General features: G+C 65.0%; 1 protein-coding gene across 10 annotated transcripts in view; it reads left to right on the forward strand.

The window, feature by feature from the left end:
* The window catches only part of Shank2 (SH3 and multiple ankyrin repeat domains 2), a 402,506-nt gene that overhangs the window by 69,923 nt on the left and 307,418 nt on the right, over positions 1 to 25,165 (forward strand). For all 10 annotated transcript variants that reach the window (XM_058579387.1, XM_058579391.1, XM_058579384.1 and 7 more), the window contains exons 4-7: positions 2,036 to 2,107; positions 3,995 to 4,103; positions 14,085 to 14,236; positions 15,283 to 15,450. In XM_058579387.1, coding sequence (XP_058435370.1) covers positions 2,036 to 2,107; positions 3,995 to 4,103; positions 14,085 to 14,236; positions 15,283 to 15,450 — 501 coding nt within the window. The remainder of the gene's footprint in view (positions 1 to 2,035; positions 2,108 to 3,994; positions 4,104 to 14,084; positions 14,237 to 15,282; positions 15,451 to 25,165) is intronic.

Consider the following 25,165-nt stretch of genomic DNA (forward strand, 5'->3'; position numbering starts at 1 on the left):
AGCAGGGGACATTTTTTGCCAGTCAGGAGCTCTCCAAGCCCCGTGGCTTAGGGACCTGTGGAAGTGACCTTCGGAGGCGGTGCTGAGCGGGAGGGCTCCATCCACCCCCGCCCCCCAGGTCAGGGCTGCGGCTGGGAGTCCACCCCCCAGCCCACTGGGCCTTCTGGGCCACCAGTGCCGTCCTGCTGCTGTGGGTCAGGAGTCATCCCATTAGCATGACCACAGGGATCTTGTCACTCGGGAGGCCCCGGGCATGTGGGTAGCCAGGTATGTGGGTAGCCAGGTATGGGAGTAGCCAGGCATGTGGGTAGCCAGGCATGTGGGTAGCCGTGCTGGGAACTGGGGCCAAAGACCTGATATTGCTGCTGTATCAGGCTCGTGGTCCAGTCTCCCTGTCGTGGTCAAGAGGTGGACAGTGGCTGTCCTGCTGTGACCAGAAGCATGGCCTCCTTCCTGCGGCTCCTGAGTGGCGGCAGCACAGCCCCGGCCTGCCCCTGGCCCCACCTGCGGCACCCTGAGTTCCTGTCCAGGGTTCCCAGCAGCACACACGCGGCCAGTCGGGGCAGCCTCCCTATGCTGGTCAGCGTGTGGCTGTCGGCGGCTGTCAGCCTGCTGGGCGCCAGGGCCGTGTGTGAGCTGCAGCCGGTACCCGAGCTGTCCAGCAGGTTCCAGGACGCTCCGGCCATTGGAGAGCCGTGACTCTGAGGGATGGGTACTGACGTCCCTGGGTTCCCTCAGGACCCCGAGGCTGAGGTTTAACGCCTGTTAATGTGGACGTGTGGGGAGCAGGACAGGGCCAGGGGGCAAGGGCCTGGGGGCGAGGGCCAGGATGCCTGCTCAAGGCCCAGCGCTCAGCTGCTGCCCTCCCCGGGCCATCCTGTGAGAGGGGCGTCTTCAGAATGTCCAGGTCTGTCATGAGGAGGGACATGGGCCAGGTACCGTGGATCAGTACAGTTCCGCCCAGGGGCCGATCTTTCCGTGACCACAGTGAAACCGAGGGAGAGGCGGGGAGACCTAGAAGCCTGCTTTCCACGTGGCCCCAGTCACAGAAGCTGGGCCACCTTGGGCTACTCACCCAGCCTCTCTGAGCCTTGGATCCTAGCCAGGACATCACGGTTGTTAGCAGCGACTGTCCGTTGGCTGAGGCTCAGAGGAGGCGTCCCTTGGCACAGTGGCACCTGGGTGACTGGCTCCCTGCCAGTGCCCACATTGCTCTGTCATGAGGTCCTTGCTGACACGGAGGCCTCTTTCTCCCCAGCCACCGTCCCCCCAGGTGAAGAGCCGAGACCACGCTGGGCCCAGCCCCTGCTGGTTGGCTGCTGAGCAAAGGTCGAGAACACAGCAGGAGAGGGACTCAGGGTTCTGAGCCCTCGCAGCCGCAGCTGTGGGTGTGTGTGGACCTAGGAACACATGTCCCCCTTGGGAGCTGACCCTCCTGCTGACACGCTGTGGTGGCCTCCTGTGTGTTCTTTGCTAGAACAAGTGCCCACTGGGTGGAACCCCTTGGGCCACCCGCGTCAGGCCCATGGCAGTAGCCGTGAGTCACCTGGGACCCCGTCAGGGACTGGGAGGTGTGGACCAGGTGCTGGTGAAGACGGGGACCAGGGAAGGTTTCACAGGTGTCCGGGACACCAGGACGTCCGTCCCGAGGAATCTAGTGCCGGGACGGAAGTCCCGGTGCAGGCCAGCAGGTCCCCCCTGTGTCCTGGGGACCCCGGGGCCTCTTTCTTCAGACCTCGCGCAGCCTGGGTTTTGGAGCCCACCTTGTGGGTGTGCCCCTTTCTTGGCAGCTGTGGGTGCCCAATCCCCCAAAGGCGGGAAGACAGGCCAGGCTTTGAGGCAGTGCCCACATCTGCTGGGGTGCCCAGGGCCTGGTCAGGGAGAGCTGGCTCAGGACACTGTGGGCTCCGCAGCACCTGGGCAGCACTGTATTGAGCTCTGGGCACTGAAGTCCCGTGCGCAGGGAGACGGCAGCCAGGGCCGCGTGCCTCTGGGGGCCGTGACAAGGGCGCACTGTCTTCCTCTGTCTGTGCAGTTTCGATACAAGAAGCGCGTGTACAAGCAGCCCGATCTGGACGAGAAGCAGCTGGCCAAGCTCCACACCAAGGTAGGGGACCCCTCACTCATACCCTCTGCTATTCCTGGGCACCCGCTGGCACCCCGCGTGGTGAGCAGGGCTGGGGTGGGGGGTGGCTGCCAGAGACCCGGCCACCAGGAAGCAGAGCAAAGCCCCAGGTGGTCCATGGAGGCTCAGGAGGGGCAGCCCTGGGGAAGAGGGTCTGGCGTGCAGCGTGGGGGAGGGAAGGGGTTGTGCTGAGTGCTGTCAGCCTGGGTCAATGGGTAGACACCAGGGGGGACTTCCAGGTGAGCAGCAGGGGAAGAAGGAGCTGGTTACCTGAGGGCCCAGTCCCTGGCTGAGTGACAGTGGGTTCCTGGGACCAGGGGCTGCTCAGCTGGTCAGACGCCACGTTGGCACCGTGGACACTGCTCCTTGTCAGCATGCCGTGGGAGCCCGGGAGGCTGCCTGGTGCTGGAGGCCGGGGCCTGAGGCGTGGAGGGGGAGCAGCGCTTTGCTTCTGTTTGCTCCCCATTTCCATCAGGGGATCCAGGGGCTCTGATCTGTCGGCCGGTTCCCCTTTCCTGCTTAAATTGTCCAGATGTGCAGTGGCTGCCCTGTCCTTGGGCATGTCCCTGTCGTCCTCGATGCCCTGCCACCCACCCTCTGGCACAGCACAGATGCTTGGCCTCTGGAACGTTCCCTGCTGGGCCCTGGAGTTCCCCGGACCGGGTGCCGGCCCCTCCCCTGGGTCTCTGTCCCTCTGGTTTATCCCGTCACCCTCTGGCCTGTGGGGGTCAGTGCGTTCTGAACTGAAGTGTTGATTGGTACGGAGCCGAGGAGACCGTGATGACACTGGGCGTCGGGGGCATCCCAGGTTGGGGGCATGTGTCCTAGTCCTGGGATGTGCAGAGGCCTCCAGGTGGGTCCAGCTGTGGCAGAGGCCGAGGGAACAGGGTGTCAGGTGGAGACCACCACTGCTCCCTCCTGTGTGTGTCGGGATAAGCGCTGGCCCCGTCAGCAGGGTCCCCATCCTGCAGAGGGGACCCAGCAGCCAGGCTGTCCGCTGAGGCACGGAAGCCATGGCTCTCCGACAGAGCAGGCCGCCAGGCACGGGCAAGGGCCATCCCACCCAGGCAGGGCCAGTGACCCTGCTGACCTCGTGAGGAGGGGACGCCTCCCTTCACCTGGGGCCCAGCGAGCTGTCCTGCCCCTGGGCCCCTGCTGACCTGGAAGGGGACTGGCCTGAGCTAGTGGCCGCCCTGTTTCTGTGCGGTGCAGCCGCTCTTCAGAGTAGAGCCTCAGCCCGGGTCAGGGGGGTCGGGGGTCTGGGCAGGTGCCAGGAGCGGTGGCGTTTGGAAGTATCCCTGGCGTTTGGTCCTCAACAGTGAAGGAGCTTGGCCTCTGTAGGGCGTGGCGTGTCCCACGCTGTCAGAGCCCTGGCTGACTCACGGCCTCTCACGGCTCTGGGGCCCTGGGGACTGGTGTCCGAGTCAGGGTGCCAGGGACGTGTGCCTGGGGCACCTCAAGGTTCAGTCCTGCAGCCCTGGCCGCCTGCCCACCTGTGGAAGGGACAGGGAGCTCCCTGGAGTCTCTTTCGTAAGGATGCTTGTCCCGTTTGCCAGGACTCTGCCCTGTGACCCGGTCACCTCCCCAGGCCTGTACCGTTGCAGGGGGCCCAGGCTCCCTCGGGTGAAGCCTTCAGATGGTGGTGCCGGATGGCCACGGCTCCACAGGGATCTTCCAACACTCAGCTGGGCCTGGACGGCGGCGTGGGCCACCTGCACCCTGGGCTTGGCTCTGCGGTTCCGCTACTTAGTGAGCCCTGGGCACGGTGGCCCTGTGCAGAAGAGGCCAGTCACCCCGGGGAGAGCATCCCCTGCTGTGAGGGGACGTCTTCTTACAAAGACGTTTCTGTTTTGTTCCTCTTCTCCCCAGGCCAATCTGAAGAAGTTCATGGACCACACTCAGCATCGGGCGGTGGAGAAGCTGGCCAAGCTGCTGGACCGAGGGTTGGATCCCAATTTCCACGACCTCGAGACTGGAGGTGGGTCCAGGTGACACAGGCTGCGTCGTGCCTGGTCTCGCCTGGACACTGGGAGTGTGTCCTTGCCCCTCCGACTTCCCGGCCTTGGGGCTGAGCCTGTCCTGGCCTCTGGTGTGGTGTGGGCAGCAGGAAATGCCTGGTCGTGACAGTGGACGAGCGAGTGGGTGGGCGGAGACACCCGCACTCGGAGCTGTTGTGGGCGGCCTGCCCGGGGGGTGACGTCACCAGCTGCGTGTGTGCCCCTCTGGTGTGGGCCTCCTGGCCCTGGTGCCCACAGACGTCCTGCTCCCCTGTTGGACACCGAGTTCAAGGCCCGTGGGCCTCAAGCATTTCTGGAGAACTGGGCGGAGGCTCTGGAGAGTCCGAGGGCTGCTTTCCCAGCCTGGGTCTGTTGACCTCTGGTCTGGACCCGGCTTGGCTGTGGGTTCTGTCCTGAGCGCCAGAGGGTGTCCAGCAGCACCCTGGCCTTGACCCACTGGATTTGAATGACCACCCCCAGTTGAGACACCAAAAGTGCCTTGCCATGTTGCCCAGCGTCCCCTGGAGTGGGGGACGCGATCCCCAGAGGGGAGCCCTGAGCCCGTGGACGTCAGCTGACGTTGGCAGGCCGTGACGAGGTGGCTGTGGAGAGTGGAGAGGGCTCGGAGGTCCCCACAGTGGCCCGGGGACACAGTGAGATGTGGCTTCCAGGTTGTAGGAAGAGATGGACGGCGGATTCCTGAGCGGGAACTGGGGCCCTCAGGGACGTTTGCCAATGACCGCCCGCCCGCCGGCCGGGTGTCTCTTGCTGGATCCTTTCCAGGGCTGAGCTTCGGGCGTGGCTCCACTGGTGTAGAGGGGGCAGCTCACCTGTCCATCCTGGGCTCCTCATGGCTGGACTCCATGGGGCACTGGGCCTGGCAGGGGCCAGCTTCCTCACCTTGCCCTGGTCGGCAACAGGGGTCCAGCTGCACGTGGACGGCCCCCCTGTTCCCGGCACCGACCTCTGTGAGCTGGGCTCCCCCAGGCTTCCTTCCTTGGTGTTGGGTCTCCTGGGCTTTAAGGCTTTTGAAGTGGCTGTTGTCCAGGCCAGACCTGGACACGGACTTCTGAGAACAGAGGCTGAACTCCTGAGCAGGTGGGCGCGGCCGCTTCTCTTGGCCCTGCCCGGGGTTAACACTGCAGTCGCAGGTTGGGCCCCTCGAGCTGAGGTCCCTGGGGGACCATGAGCAGGTTCCCCCCAGTGCGATGGAGGCACAGTCCAGACAGAAGCAGGGCCGGTGTGTCCCCAGCAGGGAGCCGCAATGACCTGGGAGCCCTGAGCAGCCAACGCAGGGAGTGTCACCTTCAGTCACCCCTCTCTGGTCCACGTCCTCAGGGCCACCTGCTGGGGCTGAAGGTACTTGACAAACATCGCATTGGACTGAAGGTGTAGTGTCCTGCTGGTCAGTACTCCCTAACGGTACAGTGGACAGCTGTCCGCACGTCTTCACGAGGGTCGGTGCCACGAGTAGCCGCAGGTGACTTGGCTGCATGGGAGCAGGCACCTGGGTTCTCTGCACAAACACCGACTGTTATAAGGAAGCTGAGCACCTGTGGATTGGGTGCCCCTGGGTCCTGGGACCAACCCCGAGGGGCTGAGGGGCCGCTGTGTCCCCATGACGACAGCCCGGCTGGTCGGGGAGAAAGAGCAGACCCCGGGGTGGGGGACACAGACGCTGCTCTTCTGCCTGATCCCTGCCGAGCCCCCCACAGAGAGCCTTCTGGGCTCCGGCCAGCAGTGGGGGGCTCCAGAACAGCGGGCAGGTGGGAGGGCAGCGGGCACCTGCTCACCCCACAGTTAGCGTGGCCCAGAAGGGGGGCTTGGGTGTGCTCTGGGTTTGGTGGGGACAGAAATGGCCGTCTCCAGTGTTAAAAGCCATCGCAGCAGGGGCTCTCGGGGAGTCGCAGAGGTGGCCTCCCACGGGTTTCCCTCCTGGGGGCTTCAGTGTCCCCCGCTGTGTGAAGGAATGGGCTTTCCATGCAGAGAAGACGGGACCCGGCGAGAGAGCTCTCGTGTGAACCGCCCGGTTCCTGCCCTGGCACCGGGCACAGCGAGTGACCTTTCTTGGCAACACGGGGTTGACCCAGGGCTCAGAATGCCAGGCCGCCGGCCACCTCTGAGCCACAGGGCCCTCTGCCTCACGCCAGGGCTCGCTGGGGCAGCACATGCTGGGGGTCCAGGCCCTTGTCCTGGTGCCGCCGTGACAGTGCGATGCGGGGTACTCTGGTCCCCGAGGATCCCCTGTGCCCCTTGTTCATCCCTCCCCCGGCACAACCCTTGGCAACCGCCACTGCCCTCCGCCGCGTGGGTGTCCTCCACGGGAGTGTCCCGGGCCAGGCCCTCGGCGCTGCTCCTGGGTGCTGGCTTCTCTGCAGCAGCGAGCGCTCAGGTTCCCTCCCCCCGGGCTCCATCCCTCTACTCCTTGGGTGCTGGGTGCCCTCCCCCGTGCTGGGTGCCCTCCCCCGTGCTGGGTGCCCTCCTCTGTGCTGGGTGGCCTCCCCCGTGCTGGGTGCCCTCCCCTGTCCTGGGTGCCCTCCCCTGTGCTGGGTGCCCTCCTCTGTACTGGGTGCCCTCCCCTGTGCTGGGTGCCCTCCCCCGTGCTGGGTGCCCTCCCCCGTCCTGGGTGCCCTCCCTGCTGGTGCCCCCTGTGCTGGGTGCCCTCCCCTGTGCTGGGTGCCCTCCCCTGTCCTGGGTGCCCTCCCCTGTGCTGGGTGCCCTCCCCTGTGCTGGGTGCCCTCCTCTGTGCTGGGTGACCTCCCCTGTGCTGGGTGCCCTCCCCTGTGCTGGGTGCCCTCCCCTGTGCTGGGTGCCCTCCCCTGTCCTGGGTGCCCTCCTCTGTCCTGGGTGCCCTCCCCTGTGCTGGGTGCCCTCCCCTGTCCTGGGTGCCCTCCCCCTATCCTGGGTGCCCTCCCCTGTCCTGGGTGCCCTCCCCTGTCCTGGGTGCCCTCCCCTGTCCTGGTGACCTCCCCTGTCCTGAGTGCCCTCCCCTGTCCTGGGTGCCCTCCCCTGTGCTGGGTGCCCTCCTCTGTGCTGGGTGCCCTCCCCCTATCCTGGGTGGCCTCCTCTGTCCTGGGTGACCTCCCCTGTGCTGGGTGCCCTCCCCCTATCCTGGGTGCCCTCCCCTGTCCTGAGTGGCCTCCCCTGTCCTGGGTGCCCTCCCCTGTCCTGGGTGCCCTCCCCCTATCCTGGGTGCCCTCCCCCTGTGCTGAGTGCCCTCCCCGTGTCCTGGGTGCCCTCCCCGTGTCCTGGGTGCCCTCCCCGTGTCCTGGGTGCCCTCCCGTGTTCTGGGTGCCCTCCCGTGTCCTGGGTGCCCTCCCCGTGTCCTGGGTCCCCCTGTGCCAGATGCACACCCTTGGTTCCTCTCTCCTGGGGAGGGCGACGGTTGCTTCCAGCCCTGGTGGCCGTGAGTGAAGCTGCAGTGGACGCCGCGTGCAGGTGCTCGTGGGGCGCGGTCAGCAGTGACAGGGCAGGAGGAGCCTCTAGAGGCAAAACTGGACTCTCAGAGCCCCAAAGGGGAGCCCCCACTCTGGGGAGGAGCCAGGGCTGTGGAGCCAGAAGACAAAGGGCCAGGAGGGCGGTGAGGAGAGAGCACCTGGACGTCCTCAGGGACACCGTCTGTGGCACCCGCGGGACGTCCTCAGGGACAGCTGACCTGTGGCAGTTCTGGGACGTAGCACGCAGCACACCCAGTCACAAGGCGCTGGGAGGGAGACGAGCACTCGCGCTCTCATGCTCTCCCGGGAGCCAAGCCAGGCCTCACGGCTTGCCCGCCCACACTGTGCGCCTGATGCGGCTTCACCTGAAACCTACACCTGCAGGTGGCGGATGCTGCCCTCCAGGGCTGCAGTAGCACAGGACCATGTCCTGAGCCCCAGAAGCCAGCTCAGCACCAGGCCCTGGAGAGCGTCACGGAGAGCCGCCTTCAGCCCCAGTGTCTCTGCAAACAGCTGTGCGCAGACCAGGTCACTGAGCCTCTCTGAACTTCAGTCTCCTCCTCTCCTAAATCCCGTGGTCTTCTCTATAAGGCAGGAAAACAGGAGCCCAGGACGAGTGCTCTGGGTCCAGCCTGCAGGTCTGGGCCACCTGCAGGGTTTATAGAGGTTCCCAGTTGTCATCAGCATCAGCTAAGTCTCAGCAGATGCCGTTTCCTGTCTGTTCTGGCCATGGAGAGAGACAGGGCTGGCTTTGGGAGGTGACCACGTGTCCTGGCTTCCTGGGTGACCCTGGTGCTAGCCTGAAGGCCCTGCTCCTGCCCGACCACCAGGTGTGAAGAAGGGGCTGGGGACCAGGACACAGGCCTCCCACACCTTGGGCCCCCACCTCCAGGGCTGTGAGCGGCAATGTGCAGCCAGGGAGCGGCCTGGGCCTGGGACCGTGTCATAGCAGCAGGAGCCACGGCAGTCTCCTGTCACCACGAGGACAGGGCAGCTTTGGCTCTACCCCCAGGGCCTGACTCTTCCTGTCATGCCGGCTGGACAGGCCGTGGTCCTGGCTGGGGCAGCAGGTCCAGCTCCTGTTGGGGACAAGGCACCAACGGCTTCCTTCCCGAGACCACAAAATGCCACAGTGCCCGGGCCTGGCCGCCATCCCCGAGTCAGGGGAAGCAGCCTTTCTGGATGGAGGGACGCGCCAGAGATAATTAAGTCCCAGGAGAATGACCCGTCAGTGACAGCCTAGCCGCGTGTGACCAGCCGCTGCCTGCTGCCCGTGGTCGATGTGACTGTCACCAGGCCCAGCCCGAGGGTGCAGCTGCCTCCTTGCTGTGAAGGGCTTTGCCGACTGCGCTGGGGACGAGCACCTCCGACGCTGCCTGCCTCCATGGGGACAGACCCCGGGGTGAATGTCCACTGCAGCGGGTTCCTCAGAGCACTGCCTGGTCCGCAGCGCGCGTGTGACGTCCAGCTGCTAAACGGCTCTCCAGCGGCGACGCTCTGATGCCTGCCAGGCTGCCGGGGAGCCCAGCTGCTCCTCGTCCTGCTGAGAGGCCCCGCTCCACCCGCGCGTCGCTGTGGCCAGCCCCGGGAGCCCCTGCCCACTCCCGCACGGCCCAATTAGAAGGCTTCGCAGACTGTGGATCCCAGGACGCTTCCTGGCGCGGAGACACAGGGGCCCGGCTGGATGTGTGCCTGACGTCCTCGTCCCCCTGCCCCCGGGGCCCTGGATGAATCACTGTTTTTAATTCTGCGTGAAGAACAGCACTGGGCGCGTGGGTGGGGCTTGAGGGGACACAGATCGCTCTTGCAAATGAAGGATCCTCAAGATCACCAAGTAACTGGCTCCCGGCCTGCAGGGAGCAGGGGGGACACTGGCGTGTCAGTGCGGTTCCTGATTAAAGGGGCCCTGTTTTCAAGTGAGAGCCCGGGGACCGCGTCCAGTTATTTCAGGAGTGTTCTTGGTCACACCTGCTGGGCTCGGGAGGGAGTGCGGTGACTCAGGAAGGGGACACGCCCACATAAGACAAGACGCGCCAACAGCGAGATGGGCAGGTGGGGGAGGCCAGGCCAAGGCGCGGGCCGGTCCTCGGGAGCGAGCTGGGGTCGGGCTCAGCACCAGCACCAGGTTTGTGGGAAATCCAGCAGGAAGTGTGGACAGCACCCAGGTGGCCCGTCCTGTGTCCCATATGGACGCCTGGCGCTGGCGCGGGTGTGGGGTGTCATCCTGGTGACGGGCCCGGGTTAGTTGGGGCTCGCTCTTGGTGCCTGCCGTGCACCCTGGGATTTGTGCCTGTGTGCACCAGGGTCTCCTCCAGCCACCCACGGAACAGGTCGGGCACAGTGGCCTGGTAAGCCCTGAATAAAGCCACCGTCCACGTTCACTGTCACCTCACGTGGGGCAACACCTCGGGCACCGTCACTGGCCTTGTGCCTCGGGGACTGTGCCATCCGACCCACTGCCAGCGAGGACAGCGCGTGCCCTGCCCCACCCCTCACCAGCACCCGGGGCTGCCCGTGTTTCCAACGTGGCCCTCTGACTGTGTAGTGTGTGTCATTTTAATTCACAGCCCTGGTGACACAGGACGGAGCGTCCTTCCCCGGGCTCCTGTGGATTTCCACTGGGGAGGTGCCCCGGTGCCAGGCGAGGGGGGTCTCCACCCACCTCTTCATTGGGGGTGTGCTTTCCTTCTGCCGGGTCTGACGGGTTCTCGGTCCACCCTGGACACAGGACTTGGCACCTTTCCCCAACATCTCCCCTAAGGCTGAGCAGCAGTTCCTTCCCACTACACCGTCACCGAGGAGGACCCTTGAGGTTTTCTGAAATAGACTCACTTTCAGAACAGCTTCTAACCACAGGATCCCACGGATAGAGCAGAGTCTCCTGCTGGCACCCCGCCCCCCGGCACCCCGCCCCCGGGACCCTGCTCCCCAGCACCCCACTTCCCAGCACCCTGCTCCCCGGGACCCTGCTCCCCAGCACCCCGTTCCCCAGCACCCAACTCCCTGGGACCCCACTCCCCAGCACCCTGCTCCCCAGCATCCCTTTCCCCGGGACCCTGCTCCCCGGGACCCTGCTCCCCAGCACCCCACTCCCTGGGACCCCATTCCCCGGGACCCTGCTCCCCGGGGCCCAGCTCCCCAGCACCCCACTCCCCAGCACCCCACTCCCCAGCACCCTGCTCCCCAGCACCCTGCTCCCCAGCACCCCATTCCCCGGGACCCCACTCCCTGGCACCAGCTCCCCAGCACTCCCCGACCTCAGGCTGGTGCCGTGGCCGCCCGTCAGAGCCGGCAGCAGCTGCTTGCTGTTCCTGAGCCCGCGCTCCATCCGCATTTCCTCGTTTCCCACTCTGCCCGGTGCCCTCCGCCATCGCCCCTGCGTGGCTCCCGTACCTGGACAGCTTCCCAGAGCTTCCTGGGTCACGATGGCCTCGACAGGTTTGAGGACGGCCAGAGGCACCGAGGCTGGGGCGGATCACCGTGACCTGTTGTTCTGAGGGGGCAGGCGTTGGCGGGTCCCACCTCTGAGTCGACCTCGCCCTCCTTGGGGGGTGGCTCCTGCGGGATCTCCCTGAAAGGCGCCTGGTTTCTCGCCCTTCCCTGCTGCGCTCTGTGGAAGGGACCCGACCCACAGCCACCCTCGCGAGTGGGTCAGCGCCTCCCCAAGGTGCGGCGGCCGGGCAGAGCTGAGTCCCTGCTGGCGCCTGCTCTGGCATCACTGATTCTCTGACGGCTTAGTGGCCAGTGGCCCAGGGACATTCTCTCCTGTGGCTACTTCGGCTGCCCCCAGGAACTGTCCCAGGTCTGCGCAGGCGCCAAGACCCCAAGGTGCTCGGCGCCCTCTGTGCCGGGTGCAGCATTTGCAGGAGCCGTGCATCTCCCGTGGACGTGGCCTTGTGTCTGGGCTGCCTGGACGCCTCAGGCCGCCCGGCGTGTGCCCCGGCTGCTCTGTTCTGAGGTCCACGATCCCGTTATTCTAACGGTCGCATTGCTTTGGCATTTCCGGTCCCTGGCTGGTCGGGTCAGCTGACCCAACACTGGGGATGCCCTGCCACACGGTTCCCTGTGTTTGGAACACACCAGTCGCCCCCACGTCCTGCTCCCCAGCCGGCGTCCCTCCTTGTCATTGTGCCACGGCGGCTGCCTGGTGTGGCTGTGGGGTCTCTGGCCCCTGCTTCCTCATCCCTTGGCTGCTCATGGGACACACAGGGGGCTCCCGCCCCCAGCCCCTGCTTGGCGCCTGCTGGAGGCTGTTCTGAGCCCTCTCTCTCCCTGCCCAGCTGCCCGGCTGCCCGCCTCACTCCAGTCCTGCCAAGACCGAGGCCGTGGCTGCCCTCTGGCTGTGCTGTGGGGCCCACTGCCCGCTGGTGCCTTTGAAGCACGCCCTGGACGTGCCTGGACCCTGGAAGCATGCGGGTCTTCAAGGTCATCTCCCAACATTGCAGATCCTTCTCCCCTGTCCACGTGGAGGGGGACGGAGTCGCTCCTGAGGGTTCCGTAGTGAGCGTCAGATACAAGGTTAAGACGTAGCGACTGCAGCACGTGAAAACCCAGGAGCACTGGCAGAGCCTCGTGTGGCAGAGCCACGTGTGGCAGAGCCGTGAGTGGCAGAGCCGTGAGTGGCAGAGCCTCGTGTGGCAGAGCCTCGAGTGGCAGAGCCTCGAGTGGCAGAGCCACGTGTGGCAGAGCCTCGTGTGGCAGAGCCTTGTGTGGCAGAGCCGTGAGTGGCAGAGCCTCGTGTGGCAGAGCCACGAGTGGCAGAGCCTCGAGGTTGCCACACTCATTAGAGAGCCATGGCGTGTCCCCGGCGTGAGACCCTGCAGCCCCACGATGCTGCAGCTCACAGCTGATTGGCCAGCGTCTTCCTGGGGTTCGTCCATCGGCCCCAAACGTGGAGCCTCACTGGACATCCCCTCTGCAAATGTGCCGCCTAAGCCAGGGCCACAGATGGCGCTCTGCTGACCAGGCCAGGGGGGTCTGGCCAGAGCTGAGTGCGGCCAGTCTGGAATGTCATTTGAGGAGGCTTCTGGAACCTTCAGTGCTTGACGGCAGGGTGCCACCCACCGTCCTGTTCCTTCCACCTGGGGATGGTCCTCCCTACTCTGCTTGTTGGACTCAGTGTTGTGCCCAGCACTGTCTGACGGGGCCCCGGGGGCCTGTGGGTGGAGCCGTCCCTGTGGCTCCATCCTGGCCTTGACGTGACCTGGGAGGGCTCCGAGACCGTGTCCTCAAGTACAGAACAAGGCTGTCCTCGGACAGCACCGCGTGAGACCTCCCCTGGATTGGACCGTCCGCTTTTGACAGGACAGTGCCCTCAGCCAGACACAGGAGAAGCCCTACCTGTCCCGAGGGCCCGTCTGGCCCCAAGCTCAGGTGGACACACTCACTAAGTCCTTCAGGCCACCCAGTCCTTTCACGTCCTTCCAGAACCCACCCGGCCCTCACCCACCAGCTCCAAGGAAGGGCCTCCCAGAAGCCTCCAGATGCCCCGCGCCCACCTGGGAGGCCACAGGAGCGGCAGCAGCCAGCGGAGGTCAGGGATGTCCAGCACACACAGAGCCCCCTTCCCAGCTGGCCGGGTCCTGCACACCCCTCACCAGGCCAGGCCTATGCAGGCAACATCCCAGGTCACTGAAGTCCCTTAGGTGTCCCGGAAACTTCCTGTTTTTCTTTAAAGCTAAGAACCCCCCCCCCCATGGCTACGCGTCAGAGACGTGCACGGTGGCCCTCCTGGGACCTCGCGCGTGATGGGGAGTGGGGAGCCAGCCGTTCCGTCAGGAGCCAGGGTGTGGGTGTGCGCGTCACCGTTAGCTGGGGGTGGTCTGCAGAGCCCGGGCGCTGGGCGGGGCGTGGCCCCCACCAGGAAGCCACAGGCAGCCGAGCTGTGGCTGGAGGGTGAGAGACGCAGGCAGGACAGAGGGACCCTCCTGCATCAATGAACGCAGGGTTCAGAATAGACTGTCTCAGGACGAGGGCCAGGGGACTGGGTGGGGGGTCTGCCTCCAGCTGCCCGAAGACAGCGGCTCTTGGCTGTGGGCTTTCTGGGTCACAGGAGCCCGCGGTGTCCGCGAGCCCTGCCCTTTCCCCATGTTGCATTAACCACGGCGGTGCATCTTCTCAGCAGAGGGCGTGTGAGGAGGATGGGGAGTGACAGATGTGTCCCCACAGGCACTGAGCCACGGGCCATCTGGAAGGTGGGGACCCTTGGCAACCCTTGTCCCAGGTGGGCAGACCTCACCCTCCTCCCGGGCTTCTGCCCCACCCGGTGCAGCCTGCAGTTGCCAGGGGTGAGGGCCCCTCTGCCCAGCTGGATGGCTGCCTGGGGCCTCGTCGCTGTCACTGTCTGGGCCCAGGGCTGCCTGGGCCACCTGACTGCTGGACGTGAGGCTGGCCAGGGGCTGGGCGTGACACCTGGGGTCCGTTCTTCAAGTCCCCAAGTTCCAGGCGCCGGAGCGAGGCTGGGCTTGGGGCTCCCTGGCCTTGCCCACGTGTGGGCACTAAAGTGTGTGTGTCCGGGTCCCGCAGAGACTCCCCTGACCCTGGCGGCCCAGCTGGACGGCTCCACGGAGGTCATCAAAGCTCTCAGGAACGGCGGGGCTCACCTGGACTTTCGCGCCAGAGACGGGATGACCGCCCTGCACAAGGCCGCCCGCACCCGGAACCAAGCCGCCCTGAAGGTACTCAGGCCTGTCTGGGGGCCACCCTGTGTGGGCCCTGTGGCTGCCCCGTGGCCTCCCCACAGGGGCCACCCGAGGACTGCAGCTCCCGTCCCCTGGGACAACAGCGGTGTCCAGGCCTCCTGCCCTCCCCTCTTGGCCCCGCCCTTTTAGGGCTGTGTTTGTAACCCATGAGACAGGACCGAAAGCCAACGTCCCTGTGAGGGCCACCACCCAGTGGACACTGAGCCCTCGCTCGGCCCGCCACGGGGCGTGGGGAGCCAGGCGGGGTGTGCTGTGCCCTGTCGTCCTCCGGTGCCCCACCCCACAGGAGAGAACCCAGGTGCCCGCGGCCCATTCTCCATCAGAGCCCTGGGGAGAGGGACACGGTCGGCCCTGCCGCTGACCCTGGGGCTGGGGCTTCTCCCGCAGCCTCCCACGAGTGTCCTCTCAGCTGCCCCCTCCTGCAGGCTTCCGGACACTGCCGGTGGCTCACCGCCCTCGGGGCTCACTGAGGTCACGCGTCCTGTTCTAGGTCACATAGTCCAGCGCAGCCTTCCCTGGAGGCCCTCTGACCCTCAGGACACCGCTGCCCAGGACAGAGGTGGCAGCTCCTCCACAGAGAAGGGCGCCCAGCGGGTGCCGGGGAGTGGGTGGGTCTTGCCCCTTTAGAGGCCCCGGAAGCCCCTCCTTTGCTCTCCCTGTGCGTGGCGGAGGGCAGGGGGGCGCAGGGGCAGGGGAGGGCTGCTCCTTGTGCTGGAGGCCACCCCAGGTCAGCTGTGGTGACCATTGTCTTGGACACCCAGCCCTCATCTTCTCAGTGCCCCCACTGACCGCCAGGCCTCCCTCCCCTGCCCTGTGTGTTGAGGACCGTGACCTCTCTGTCCCCAGGCAGGTGGGCTGCAGGCAGGGAGATGCCTACCCGTCCCCTTGCGGCTGGACCAGCCCCTGGCTGCGGGAACGCGGGCCCTGTCCACTGGCCCGCGGGAGGCTGGTCCCTGCTCTCGGACGCTTTCGCCCTGCGCAGAAGGCGTGGGACGCACTGACCGCACCTGGGCCTTTTCCAGACCCTCCTGGAGCTCGGGGCCTCCCCCGACTACAAGGACAGCTACGGCCTCACGCCGCTGTACCACACGGCCATCGTGGGCGGGGACCCCTACTGCTGCGAGCTCCTGCTGCATGAGCGCGCCTCCGTGTGCTGCAGGGACGAGAACGGCTGGCAGGAGATCCACCAGGTACGCCCGGAAGGCCCCGCTGCCTGGACCCCCCCCCTGGGCTGTGGGCGGCCGCCGTGGGGAGCCCTGAGCTAGGCTCCTCCAACCCTGGGCTGGCACAGGGGCTTCCTGCGGGTAGGTGACCAGGGCACAGGGTGTTTCGCTGACCCACCTGGCTCCCTGGGCTGGGGAGGTGTCAGTGTGGCCTGGCAGGAAGCAGAGGCCAGCTGACCGCACCCAGGGAACCTGGGTGGCCGGTGCAGGTGTGGCGGGGAAGGGCCAGCGCAGGGCGAACAGCAGCAGGGAGGCTGCCACCCCCACAGCAGGGCAGGGAGGAGCCAGTCCGGCTGTGCTGGCCACGGGGCCCTGGCAAGGACTGGCCCCTGTGTGGCTGAGCCCTGGCAGTCTGGAGGTCATCAGGGGGAGCCTCAGGGCTGGCCTGGCATCAGGGCTTCTGGGCAGGGTGGAGAAGGTCCAGGAGGGCACAGAGACCAGTGGAGCCAGGTCCCTAGCTTGGCCTGCACAGGGACTGCCACCATGCTCAATGCCACTGTCACCTCCTGCCACCACTCCTGGGGGGACAGGGCCTGTCCTGTCCACTGCAGTCAGGGGTGCAGAGGAGCGGCCGAGCAGGCAGTCGGCCCTGGGAACCACTGCCCGGCCTCCCTCGTGCTGGTCAGTTCTGAGCCCTTGGAGAAGGCCCCACTGCACACCAGGGTGGGGCCCCCGGGCAGCGGGTATCGTGACTGGCATGAGATCTGCTGGCGTTCTGCTGCTCATCCTCACGAGAAAGGAAGTCAGTTTCCTGTGGCAACTCACCAGGCGTCGGTCCCTGAACATTTGACCCAACAGTACCATAGGTATCGCTGGGGAGGTGTTCTGTGAGACAGACTAACATTAAACCAGCCGACTTTGCAGACCCTCCATTGTGGGGTGGGCCTTGTGCGATCAGTTGAAGGCTTAGGGGAAAGACTGAGGTCTCTGGAGGAGGAAGCAGTTGTGCAGCACCAGCTCCTCCCTGGCGCTCCAGCCTGCCCTGCAGATTTCAGGTTTGTGTACCTGAGGATTCTGTCTCCCCACTGCGCGCACATGTGCTTACATTTCAAAGCCCAGTCCTCAGTGCCCACAGGGAATGGGTTCCAGGACCCCTCCACAGTGGCATCCACCATGCTCAGACCCTCTGTCACCCTGACGTGGGCAGTGTTTATTAGCCCTGCCTCCCCCACGTCTGTTAGCTCGGCTCTGTGACTCTCAACGCCAAGGCCACGTCCAGGTGCTCTGCTTCCTTATTTGAGAAATAACAAGGAAAGCTCCTGTTCCACAGGCGCCCCCTGCTGGTGGTTCCCCTGCTCCACAGGCGCCCCCTGCTCCACAGGCGCCCCCTGCTGGTGGTTCCCCTGCTGCATAGGCGCCCCCTGCTGGGGGTTCCCCTGCTCCACAGGCGCCCCCTGCTGGTGGTTCCCCTGCTCCACAGGCGCCCCCTGCTGGTGGTTCCCCTGCTCCACAGGCGCCCCCTGCTGGTGGTTCCCCTGCTGCATAGGCGCCCCCTGCTGGGGGTTCCCCTGCTCCACAGGCGCCCCCTGCTGGTGGTTCCCCTGCTGCATAGGCCTGCGAGCTGCTGGTGGTTCCCCTAGTGGTCCCCCTGCTCCACAGGGGCTTGCCCTGCTGGTGGTTCCCCTGCTCCACAGGTGCACCCTGATAGTGGTTCCCCCATTGCACAGGTGTGCCCCCTGCTGGTGGTTCCCCTGAACCACAGGTGTGCACCCTACTGGTGGTTCCCCTGATCCACAGGTGCCCCCTGCTGGTGGTTCCCCTGCTGCACAGGTGTGCGCCCTACTGGTGGTTCCCCTATTGCACAGGTGCGCCCCCTGCTGGTGGTTCCCCTGCTCCACAGGTGCGCCCTGCTGGTGGTTCCCCTGCTCCACAGGTGTGCGCCCTACTGGTGGTTCCCCTATTGCACAGGTGCGCCCCCTGCTGGTGGTTCCCCTGCTCCACAGGTGCGCCCCCTGCTGGTGGTTCCCCTGCTGCACAGGTGTGTGCCCTACTGGTGGTTCCCCTATTGCACAGGCGCGCCCCCTGCTGGTGGTTCCCCTGATCCACAGGTGCGCCCCCTGCTGGTGGTTCCCCTGCTCCACAGGTGTGCGCCCTACTGGTGGTTCCCCTATTGCACAGGTGCGCCCCCTGCTGGTGGTTCCCCTGCTCCACAGGTGTGCGCCCTACTGGTGGTTCCCCTATTGCACAGGTGCGCCCCCTGCTGGTGGTTCCCCTGATCCACAGGTGCGCCCCCTGGTGGTTCCCCTGCTCCACAGGTGCGCCCTGCTGGTGGTTCCCCTATTGCACAGGTGCGCCCCCTGCTGGTGGTTCCCCTGCTCCACAGGTGTGCGCCCTACTGGTGGTTCCCCTATTGCACAGGTGCGCCCCCTGCTGGTGGTTCCCCTGCTCCACGGGTGCGCCCTGCTGGTGGTTCCCCTGCTCCACAGGTGCGCCCTGCTGGTGGTTCCCCAGGTGGTTCCCTGGGGAGCTCTGCCTGCTAGACCTGAGCAGAGAGGCAGGCAAGTTCCTGCTGAGCTGTGGCCACTGTGTCAGTCAGGTGGCTGCTCCCCGCCCCACGCTCCTGGCTGGCCCCTCAGGCGCTGTCTCTGCCCTCTCAGGGATGCTCTCCGGTGCTCCTGCCTGTCTGCCCTTGTCTCTCTGCCTGACCTGAGTTCTGGACCTGGATGGCTGGCCTCTGAGCTCGGGCCTGGCCACAGCCGTTCTGCAGCGTTGGGCAGGGACAATGGCCGCCTCCTGCATGGGAGTCTCAGGGCTTGGCCCTTCCCTCGGGTGTTCCCCAGGCCCTCGTGTGTGCTGTCTCGGAGCTCCCAGGAGTCTCCTGGCTGGTCACTCACCTGAGGAGCACTTCCTGGTGTCCCCGCTGCCCTGAAGACCCCCACCATGGCTGTCAGGGACCGAGCGTGAGCACCTGCAGCACAGCCCGTGCCCTGGACCCTGAGACGCAGCGTGAGCACGCACTCCCAGCCACATGAGGCACACGCGTGTGCAGGCCCACGTGTGGGCAGAACCACTGGAGCGGGTGCCCCCGCTCTGTGTCCTCGTGCAGAGGTCTGGGCTCACGGTGACCAGCAGGCGTTCCTGCCCTGGGGCAGGGCAGGTGACCATGGCCTGTGGCCCTGGGGGCTCAGTCCTGTCCTCGTGGGGTAGACTTGGCCCCCACTGGAACTGGAAAGGCAGCTCCCGAGGACAACCCTGAATGTCCTGGTGGGAGTGTCCCAGCGTCGAGGTGACCTGCTAGGAGGGGCTGCGTGGGGACATCCAGACTCTCGAGAGCTTGATTTTAAATGGTCAAGGCTGGTGGTGGGCAACGGCAAGCAGGACAAGAGGCCTCCAGACGAGGCTGGGCAGTGTCCGTGAGCCGTCCCCACAGCCCGAGGACATCACCAGGAGCAGGGTCTGGGCAGCGGCTGCTGGACGCAGGGTGCAGGGCTGAGCCTGAGAGGACAGGGACACTGAGGTCTCCCTCTGCCTGTCCAGAGGGGCTGTCAGACGGGTCCAGAGGGTCCTCCCTGGAGGCCCCGTGTGTCGTCTGTGCTTCTCTTCAGAACTCACAAGTGTGGATGCAGGTTTCAAAATGTCCTTCAATGTGGGAGCCTGAGGGCCGGGGGCGTGTGTGCCTCTGTGCCACGTTGAGCATCCTCTGGGGACGGCCAGGCATGGTGTCAGAGCCTGAGGCGATGGCCGTGGTCCTCAGGACACCCCAGGCTGGAGTCGCAGGGGCCCTTTGGAGGAATTCCTGAGGACCCCCCTGCTGTGCACCCACTCCTAAGCCCCTGTTTTAACTGAAATGCGGATTCTCACACCATCCAGGTGTGGCAAGGCCAGGCCATCAGGAGATGGCCACATGGAAAGGCGGTCTGTGACCCTAGGGGAGGGGACTCTCCCTGCCCTGCAGGGCCATGTTGGCCTCTCAGGAGGGTGGGGAGGCGAGGGCAGGGCCCTCCGTCTGGTGTCGTGGGTCAGGGTGGGCAGGGCACAAGCAGGCCCAGGGTTGGCCGGTTAGAGTGAGTGCGGGGCTCGGAGCCCAGGGGCTGCCTGTTCTCTGGCCTGATTCAGGGGTGGGGCGTGGGCTGGGCGGGGCTTCCCCAGGAGACCTGTGCCCTTGGCTCTGTCCATGAATCGCTCTCCCTGGGAGGGGCATCCCCGGGGTCAGCAAGGCCCAGCCCAGAGGAAGAGGAAAGTCGAGGGAATCCAGCCCGGGTCCCGCCCCACAGCGCTGGCCGGGCAGGTCCACCTCCGTGCTCTCGGGTCCCCGTCCTCCCGGCCCTTCCTCCGGCCCTCCCTTGCCCAGGCCTGCCTCGCCTGCAGGTCCATCAGAGCTGGCTCCCTGAACACTGGACGCTCCTGTCTCCGGCCACGCGGGGTCGTGGGAACCCTGGCTGTCACGTGCTGAGGGATAGACTCCCAGTGTGACTTCTGTCCTCACCAGATGCCAGGTCCCATCCCTAAGGTCCTGGGCTTGGATTCAGAGTGTCACCACCCTGAAGCCACCCAAGGACCCCGCCTCAGCCGGGCCCCAGAGTCGCTGCTTCTGAATGTCCGAGCCCACCCAGCGCCGGGTCTGGACTGCCCTCTAGTGGTGGCTTCCGTTCAGACCAGTCCTGGAGACTCCCCAGCAGAACCTCCAAGGTCCGCGCAGTGTGGCTTGGCCTCCCTGAGCCTTGTCCCCTTCAGCAGCCGGGACCGTTAGATAAGGCCACAGGTGCTGGGCACAGACCTGGAGGGAACAATCGGGAGAGCCACCCTTGCTCCTCCCCACCCCTGGCCATCGTCCCACTGACCAGTGAAGCGCAGTCCGGACCCACTGGGTTGGCACCGTCTTTTCTCTCCTCAGAGCAACCCTAGCAGATCACTTCCCATCTGTTCACAGATGATAACAGGCTCAGAGAGGGTGAGAAATCTCCCCAAGGCCACAGAGCTCAGTGAACAAAGCCGGTTCACTCCCACAGCTGGGATCCTCATCCCTGGGCTCGCAAACAGGAGCCACACTTAACCACGTGTTTGTGGCAGAAGAAAAGGCAGGGCAGGTGGGTTCTGCACGTGGCTGGGCTGTTTCTGGCCCTGCCCCCTCGGAGAAGCCCCCAGGGCTCCTGAGCTTCCGAGCACTGCATTCAGTTGGCTGCCCTGTCCCCAGCGTCCCCTCTTCCTAGTGTGCAGAGTGTACACAGCTCCTTCACCCTGCTCGTGGGTGGACGTGCTGGCCAGGCAAAGTGTCCTCTCTGAGCCCCCAGAAGGGGTAGGACCACCAAGCCCCTGTCCAGGCAGCTCTGAGTCCTGGGGCCGTGAGGGTGGCGGAGGAGAGGATGAGGACCCTGACGCCCAGTTTGGGGACATGCTGCCCTCTCTTTTGGTCAGAGCCTCCGTCCTGCCCTGGTGACATGGGTGAAGTCCTCAAGGGGTGTCCACTTTCCAAAAATCACATTATCCAAACACCAGTTCAGAAGAAAGTGGGCGGGAGCGGGGGCTCAGGTCACAGGGGCCTCTGGGATCTTGCGTGACATCTTTTGTGCGTCCTCACTTCCGACTGAACTTAACCAATCAGTCGGTCCAACCTGTGTGAACCTCCAGGGCCGTCACGACAGCGCCACAGCCAGGTCCCAGCAGCAGTCACTGTCCCCCATGCAGGGGGCTGAAGTGGGATCCAGGTGGCACAGGCCGCTCCCCCAGGGCCTCTCCCCTGCTCCCTGTGTCCTCACAGGTCGTCCCCTGCTCTGACCTCTTCTCCTGAGGACCCAGTCGTGTGGATCAGGGCCACCCCAGTGGCCTCATTTTCTGTTACCACCTCCTAAAAGGCCAGTCCCCATGGTCACATCCTGAGGCGCTGGGCGCAGGGCTTCAGCCTGTCACGTGGATCAGTGCCACTTTCTGGTGGGTGCCACGGCCCAGGTGCTGGCTGGCTCCCGACACCTCCCTGCCCAGCAGGAGGACCCAGCCTGCTGTGTCCACCGAGGAGCGCAGGGGCGAGGGCCAGAAGCAGCCAGGGGCTCTGTCTGTGCTGATGGGCAGCCCACTTCCTGGCCCAGAGCTGACACAAGGTGACTCTTGGGTCCTGATTGGCTGGTATGTCTTCGGGGCAGGTTGGGGACAAAGCAGGTGCCAGTGAGGAAGCCCATATGGTTTGGATGGTAGTCCCCTCGGGGGCCCTGAGCCAGGCACCCAGACCTTGGCTGCCCACCCACAGCGCCCTGGGCTGTGCCATGCTCCCCTTGCAGGTGCAGGTGCTGTGCCCTGCTGTGCCCTGCTGTGTCCTGCTCTGGTGCTGGGGTGGAGACCTGGCCTACCACAGGCGTCCAGCAGGTGGCAGTAGGGCACTGAGGGGAAGGGGCGCCCTTGTGGCTCATGGGGCCCTGGCCGGTGGTGTGGCAGGTCCCTGCTAGGCATAGCCAAGGGAACCTGGAGCCCTGGGGACCCTCAGGGGAACTGGGCAGGGCCCTGGGGAGGCCCTGGACATGCGTTTTCTACAAGGCCCCCAGGAGGCAGGCTGAGAAGGGCCAGTCTAAGCCAGGTCCACCTCCTTTTAAAACCATGAAGGGGTCTGTGTTCAGGCTGGGGAGGGGCCGTGAGGACAGCAGAGTTCTCCAGGTGACCCCTGCAGCCACCTTCGTGTTGCCTGTTGTCCCAGTGATGTCCCTTGGAGCCAGAGGGCCCTGCCCCGTGAGCCCGAGCCCCGTCCTGGCGAGCTCTGTCCCCCCTGCTCCTCCTCCTGCTCCTGGGCCCTGGCAGAGTTCAGGTGGAGGTTTGGGGACATCTTTCAATGTGGGCTCACGTGGGTCCCCCCAAGGATGCCAGGGTGCAGTTTGGTAGGAGTGTTCCAGGATTAAGCCATGCTCTTGGTCTTATGTCCTGCCTGGTGGCACTTGACGGCCACTTCCTATTCCTAGTGACATCCCTGTGACTGGGTGACGTGCCAGGTTTCCAGCATCTTGCTGTCCCCATTTTAGTTAATAGGTCCACGGGGTGGTCTTCCTGGGCCAGATCCACTTCCTCGGACCCCCTCTCCTGCTGGACGAGTGTCCCTGGCACTTCCAGGACGTGCCCTTTGTCCTCTGAGCGCTGCGCTTCTTTCTGACTGAGGTGCTCTGGGCCCCTCCCGTTTCCACAGGGATCCCCGGTTCTTTTCACCCTCCGCGTGGAGACCAGGCTCCGGGTTGGGTGTGCCCATTGCTACTGGGCTGCATCTGATCCACAGCTGGAGTTAGAGGCTGGGCACGTGCACACAGTCGTCCCTGGGCACCTCGGGGTTTGGTTCCAGGACCCACGGACACCAACACCCACAGGCTCAGGTCCTCCATATAAAGTGGCGTAGTATAGTATGCCGGCTTCAGATCATGTACCACATCTCCCACAGTGACCACGCCTCCCACAGTGACCATTCCTCCCACAGTGACCACGCCTCCCACAGTGACCACGCCTCCCACAGTGACCACGCCTCCCACAGTGACCACGCCTCCCACAGTGACCTCGCCTCACACAGTGACCATTCCTCCCACAGTGACCATTCCTCCCACAGTGACCACGCCTCCCACAGTGACCACGCCTCCCACAGTGACCACTCCTCCCACAGTGACCACGCCTCCCACAGTGACCATTCCTCCCACAGTGACCTCGCCTCACACAGTGACCACGCCTCCCACAGTGACCACGCCTCCCACAGTGACCACTCCTCCCACAGTGACCACGCCTCCCACAGTGACCACGCCTCCCACAGTGACCATTCCTCCCACAGTGACCACGCCTCCCACAGTGACCACGCCTCCCACAGTGACCATTCCTCCCACAGTGACCACACCTCCCACAGTGACCACGCCTCCCATAGTGACCACGCCTCCCACAGTGACCATTCCTCCCACAGTGATCATGCTTCACACAGTGACCATACTTCACAGTGACCATTCCTCCCACAGTGACCACGCCTCCCACAGTGACCACGCCTCCCACAGTGACCATACTTCACAGTGACCACGCCTCCCACAGTGACCATGCCTCTCACAGTGACCACGCCTCCCACAGTGACCATTACTCCCTCAGTGACCACGCCTCCCACAGTGCAAACACTCTGTACCTAGCTCTGCTGCTCTGCCAGCGGACAGTGGCAAGGACCATCACTTCCTGGACGTCTTCAGTCTGCATTTGGCTGGGTCCATGGACGTGCACTTGAGGAAACCCAGGGCCAGCTGTACTCACTTCCATTTTTATTTCTCCAGTGTCCAGGGCCATGGGTTCACGCTGACACCATTTCAAGCCAACACCATAGCGTCATATTTGTTCCCCGTCTTTGACGGAGAGAAACCTGCCCCACTGTCCGCCTCTCTGTCTTGTGGCTCAGCCCTGGGCCCTCGCTCGCCTGGCTCCCGGCTTGCGCACCCTGGCCAGTGGACTCTCCCTCAGCCACTGGGGTTGGAGAGGGAAGGAGCGGCTGGCAGAGGTGGCCCTTTGGCAGAGTCACGGGTGGAAAGTCCGCAGGCTGGAGATGACCCTTACAGTGTCCTGTGCTTTCTGGTTTTGTTGGTTGCAAAAACATGAGCAAGGAATAAGACGAAGCCAGGGACAGGCCCCGGGATGCTGGCCCCAGGAGGCTCAGCCTGTCATCTCCTAGCGTGGCCACGTCTTGGTGCTTGTTGAGAAGAGGTGACAGGCTCCCACAGAGGTAGCTTCAGACCTCATAGAAACAGGTTAACCAGGGACCGGGAGTCGTGAGCCTGGAGTGGCCGTTGGCGAGCTGACGGTGTGGTTCCCGTCCCCTCGGCTGCAGGGCGATCCCACTACTCCAGGGGCATGGCTCCCCGACCTCTGGGGGAGCTGATTCGTCAGAGGTTCCTCCATGTGCAGAGCAGACTTCCCAGCTCAGTGGCTCAAGGAGAAGACCAGGCCTGGGCGGGGTCAGTGTGGCTCAGAAGGGCCGTGGCAGCCGCTGTGGGCTTCCTGCCTCTCCCTCTGGTCTCCGCCCCCCACCTCTGCACTTCCCAGGGGTGTTGCTGAGATGTTCTGGAAAAAGGAACGAACTTCTGCCCTGCAGATGTCCCCATCTGGGGATGTCACGGGTCCTCAGGTTTCCGGGCCCCTGAGCCATGATAGGACCTGGAGATGGCCCCATGCCTGTCCCTCCACAGGAACAGTGGGGACTGGGTCCTCCTGGACCGTGTGTCGGGGGACTGCAGGAGGACTCAGGCACTGTTAGGGGCCGGGGCCGGTGCTGTCTGCTGCAGGGTCTGCGAGGCAGGTTGGGGACAGCAGCCGTGGGAGGTGCAGTGTTCGAGGTGGGCGTCTCCAGGGTTTTACCTGGAAGCTCACCCAGTGAATAGTCCAGTGTCTTCCCTGTCACCGTCCTCCACCACCATCTGTCCAGCTGGGGTTCTTTCTTGTAGACTCAGCAGAGGTGACGTTCACTCCGTCTGTCTCAGTGACCAGCACTTACAGCTGGGGAGAGCTCCGTCTGTTCTCTTGGGAGCTCGAGGCTGTCACCACTGGGGGCCACCTGCCCTCTGCACGGCTGCCCACTTCCCTCTGACCAGGAAGCGCTGGCTCAGAACCTAGGCTGGAAGGGAGGGACCGAGCCTATTGGGGTGCCCAGCTTCCTGTGACCCAAAGGATTCCCTGCAGGGAATGTTGTTCCCATTCTACAGGCGAACACACCTGTAGATTCCAGAGAAAATCCTGATTAGTGCAAGGTTTGTGGCTTGGG

The sequence above is a fragment of the Marmota monax genome, unplaced genomic scaffold, assembly GCF_021218885.2.
Source record: "Marmota monax isolate L192 unplaced genomic scaffold, Marmota_monax_Labrador192_F-V1.1 WCK01_AAM20220418_F8-fsc00038, whole genome shotgun sequence".
NCBI lineage: Eukaryota > Metazoa > Chordata > Mammalia > Rodentia > Sciuridae > Marmota > Marmota monax.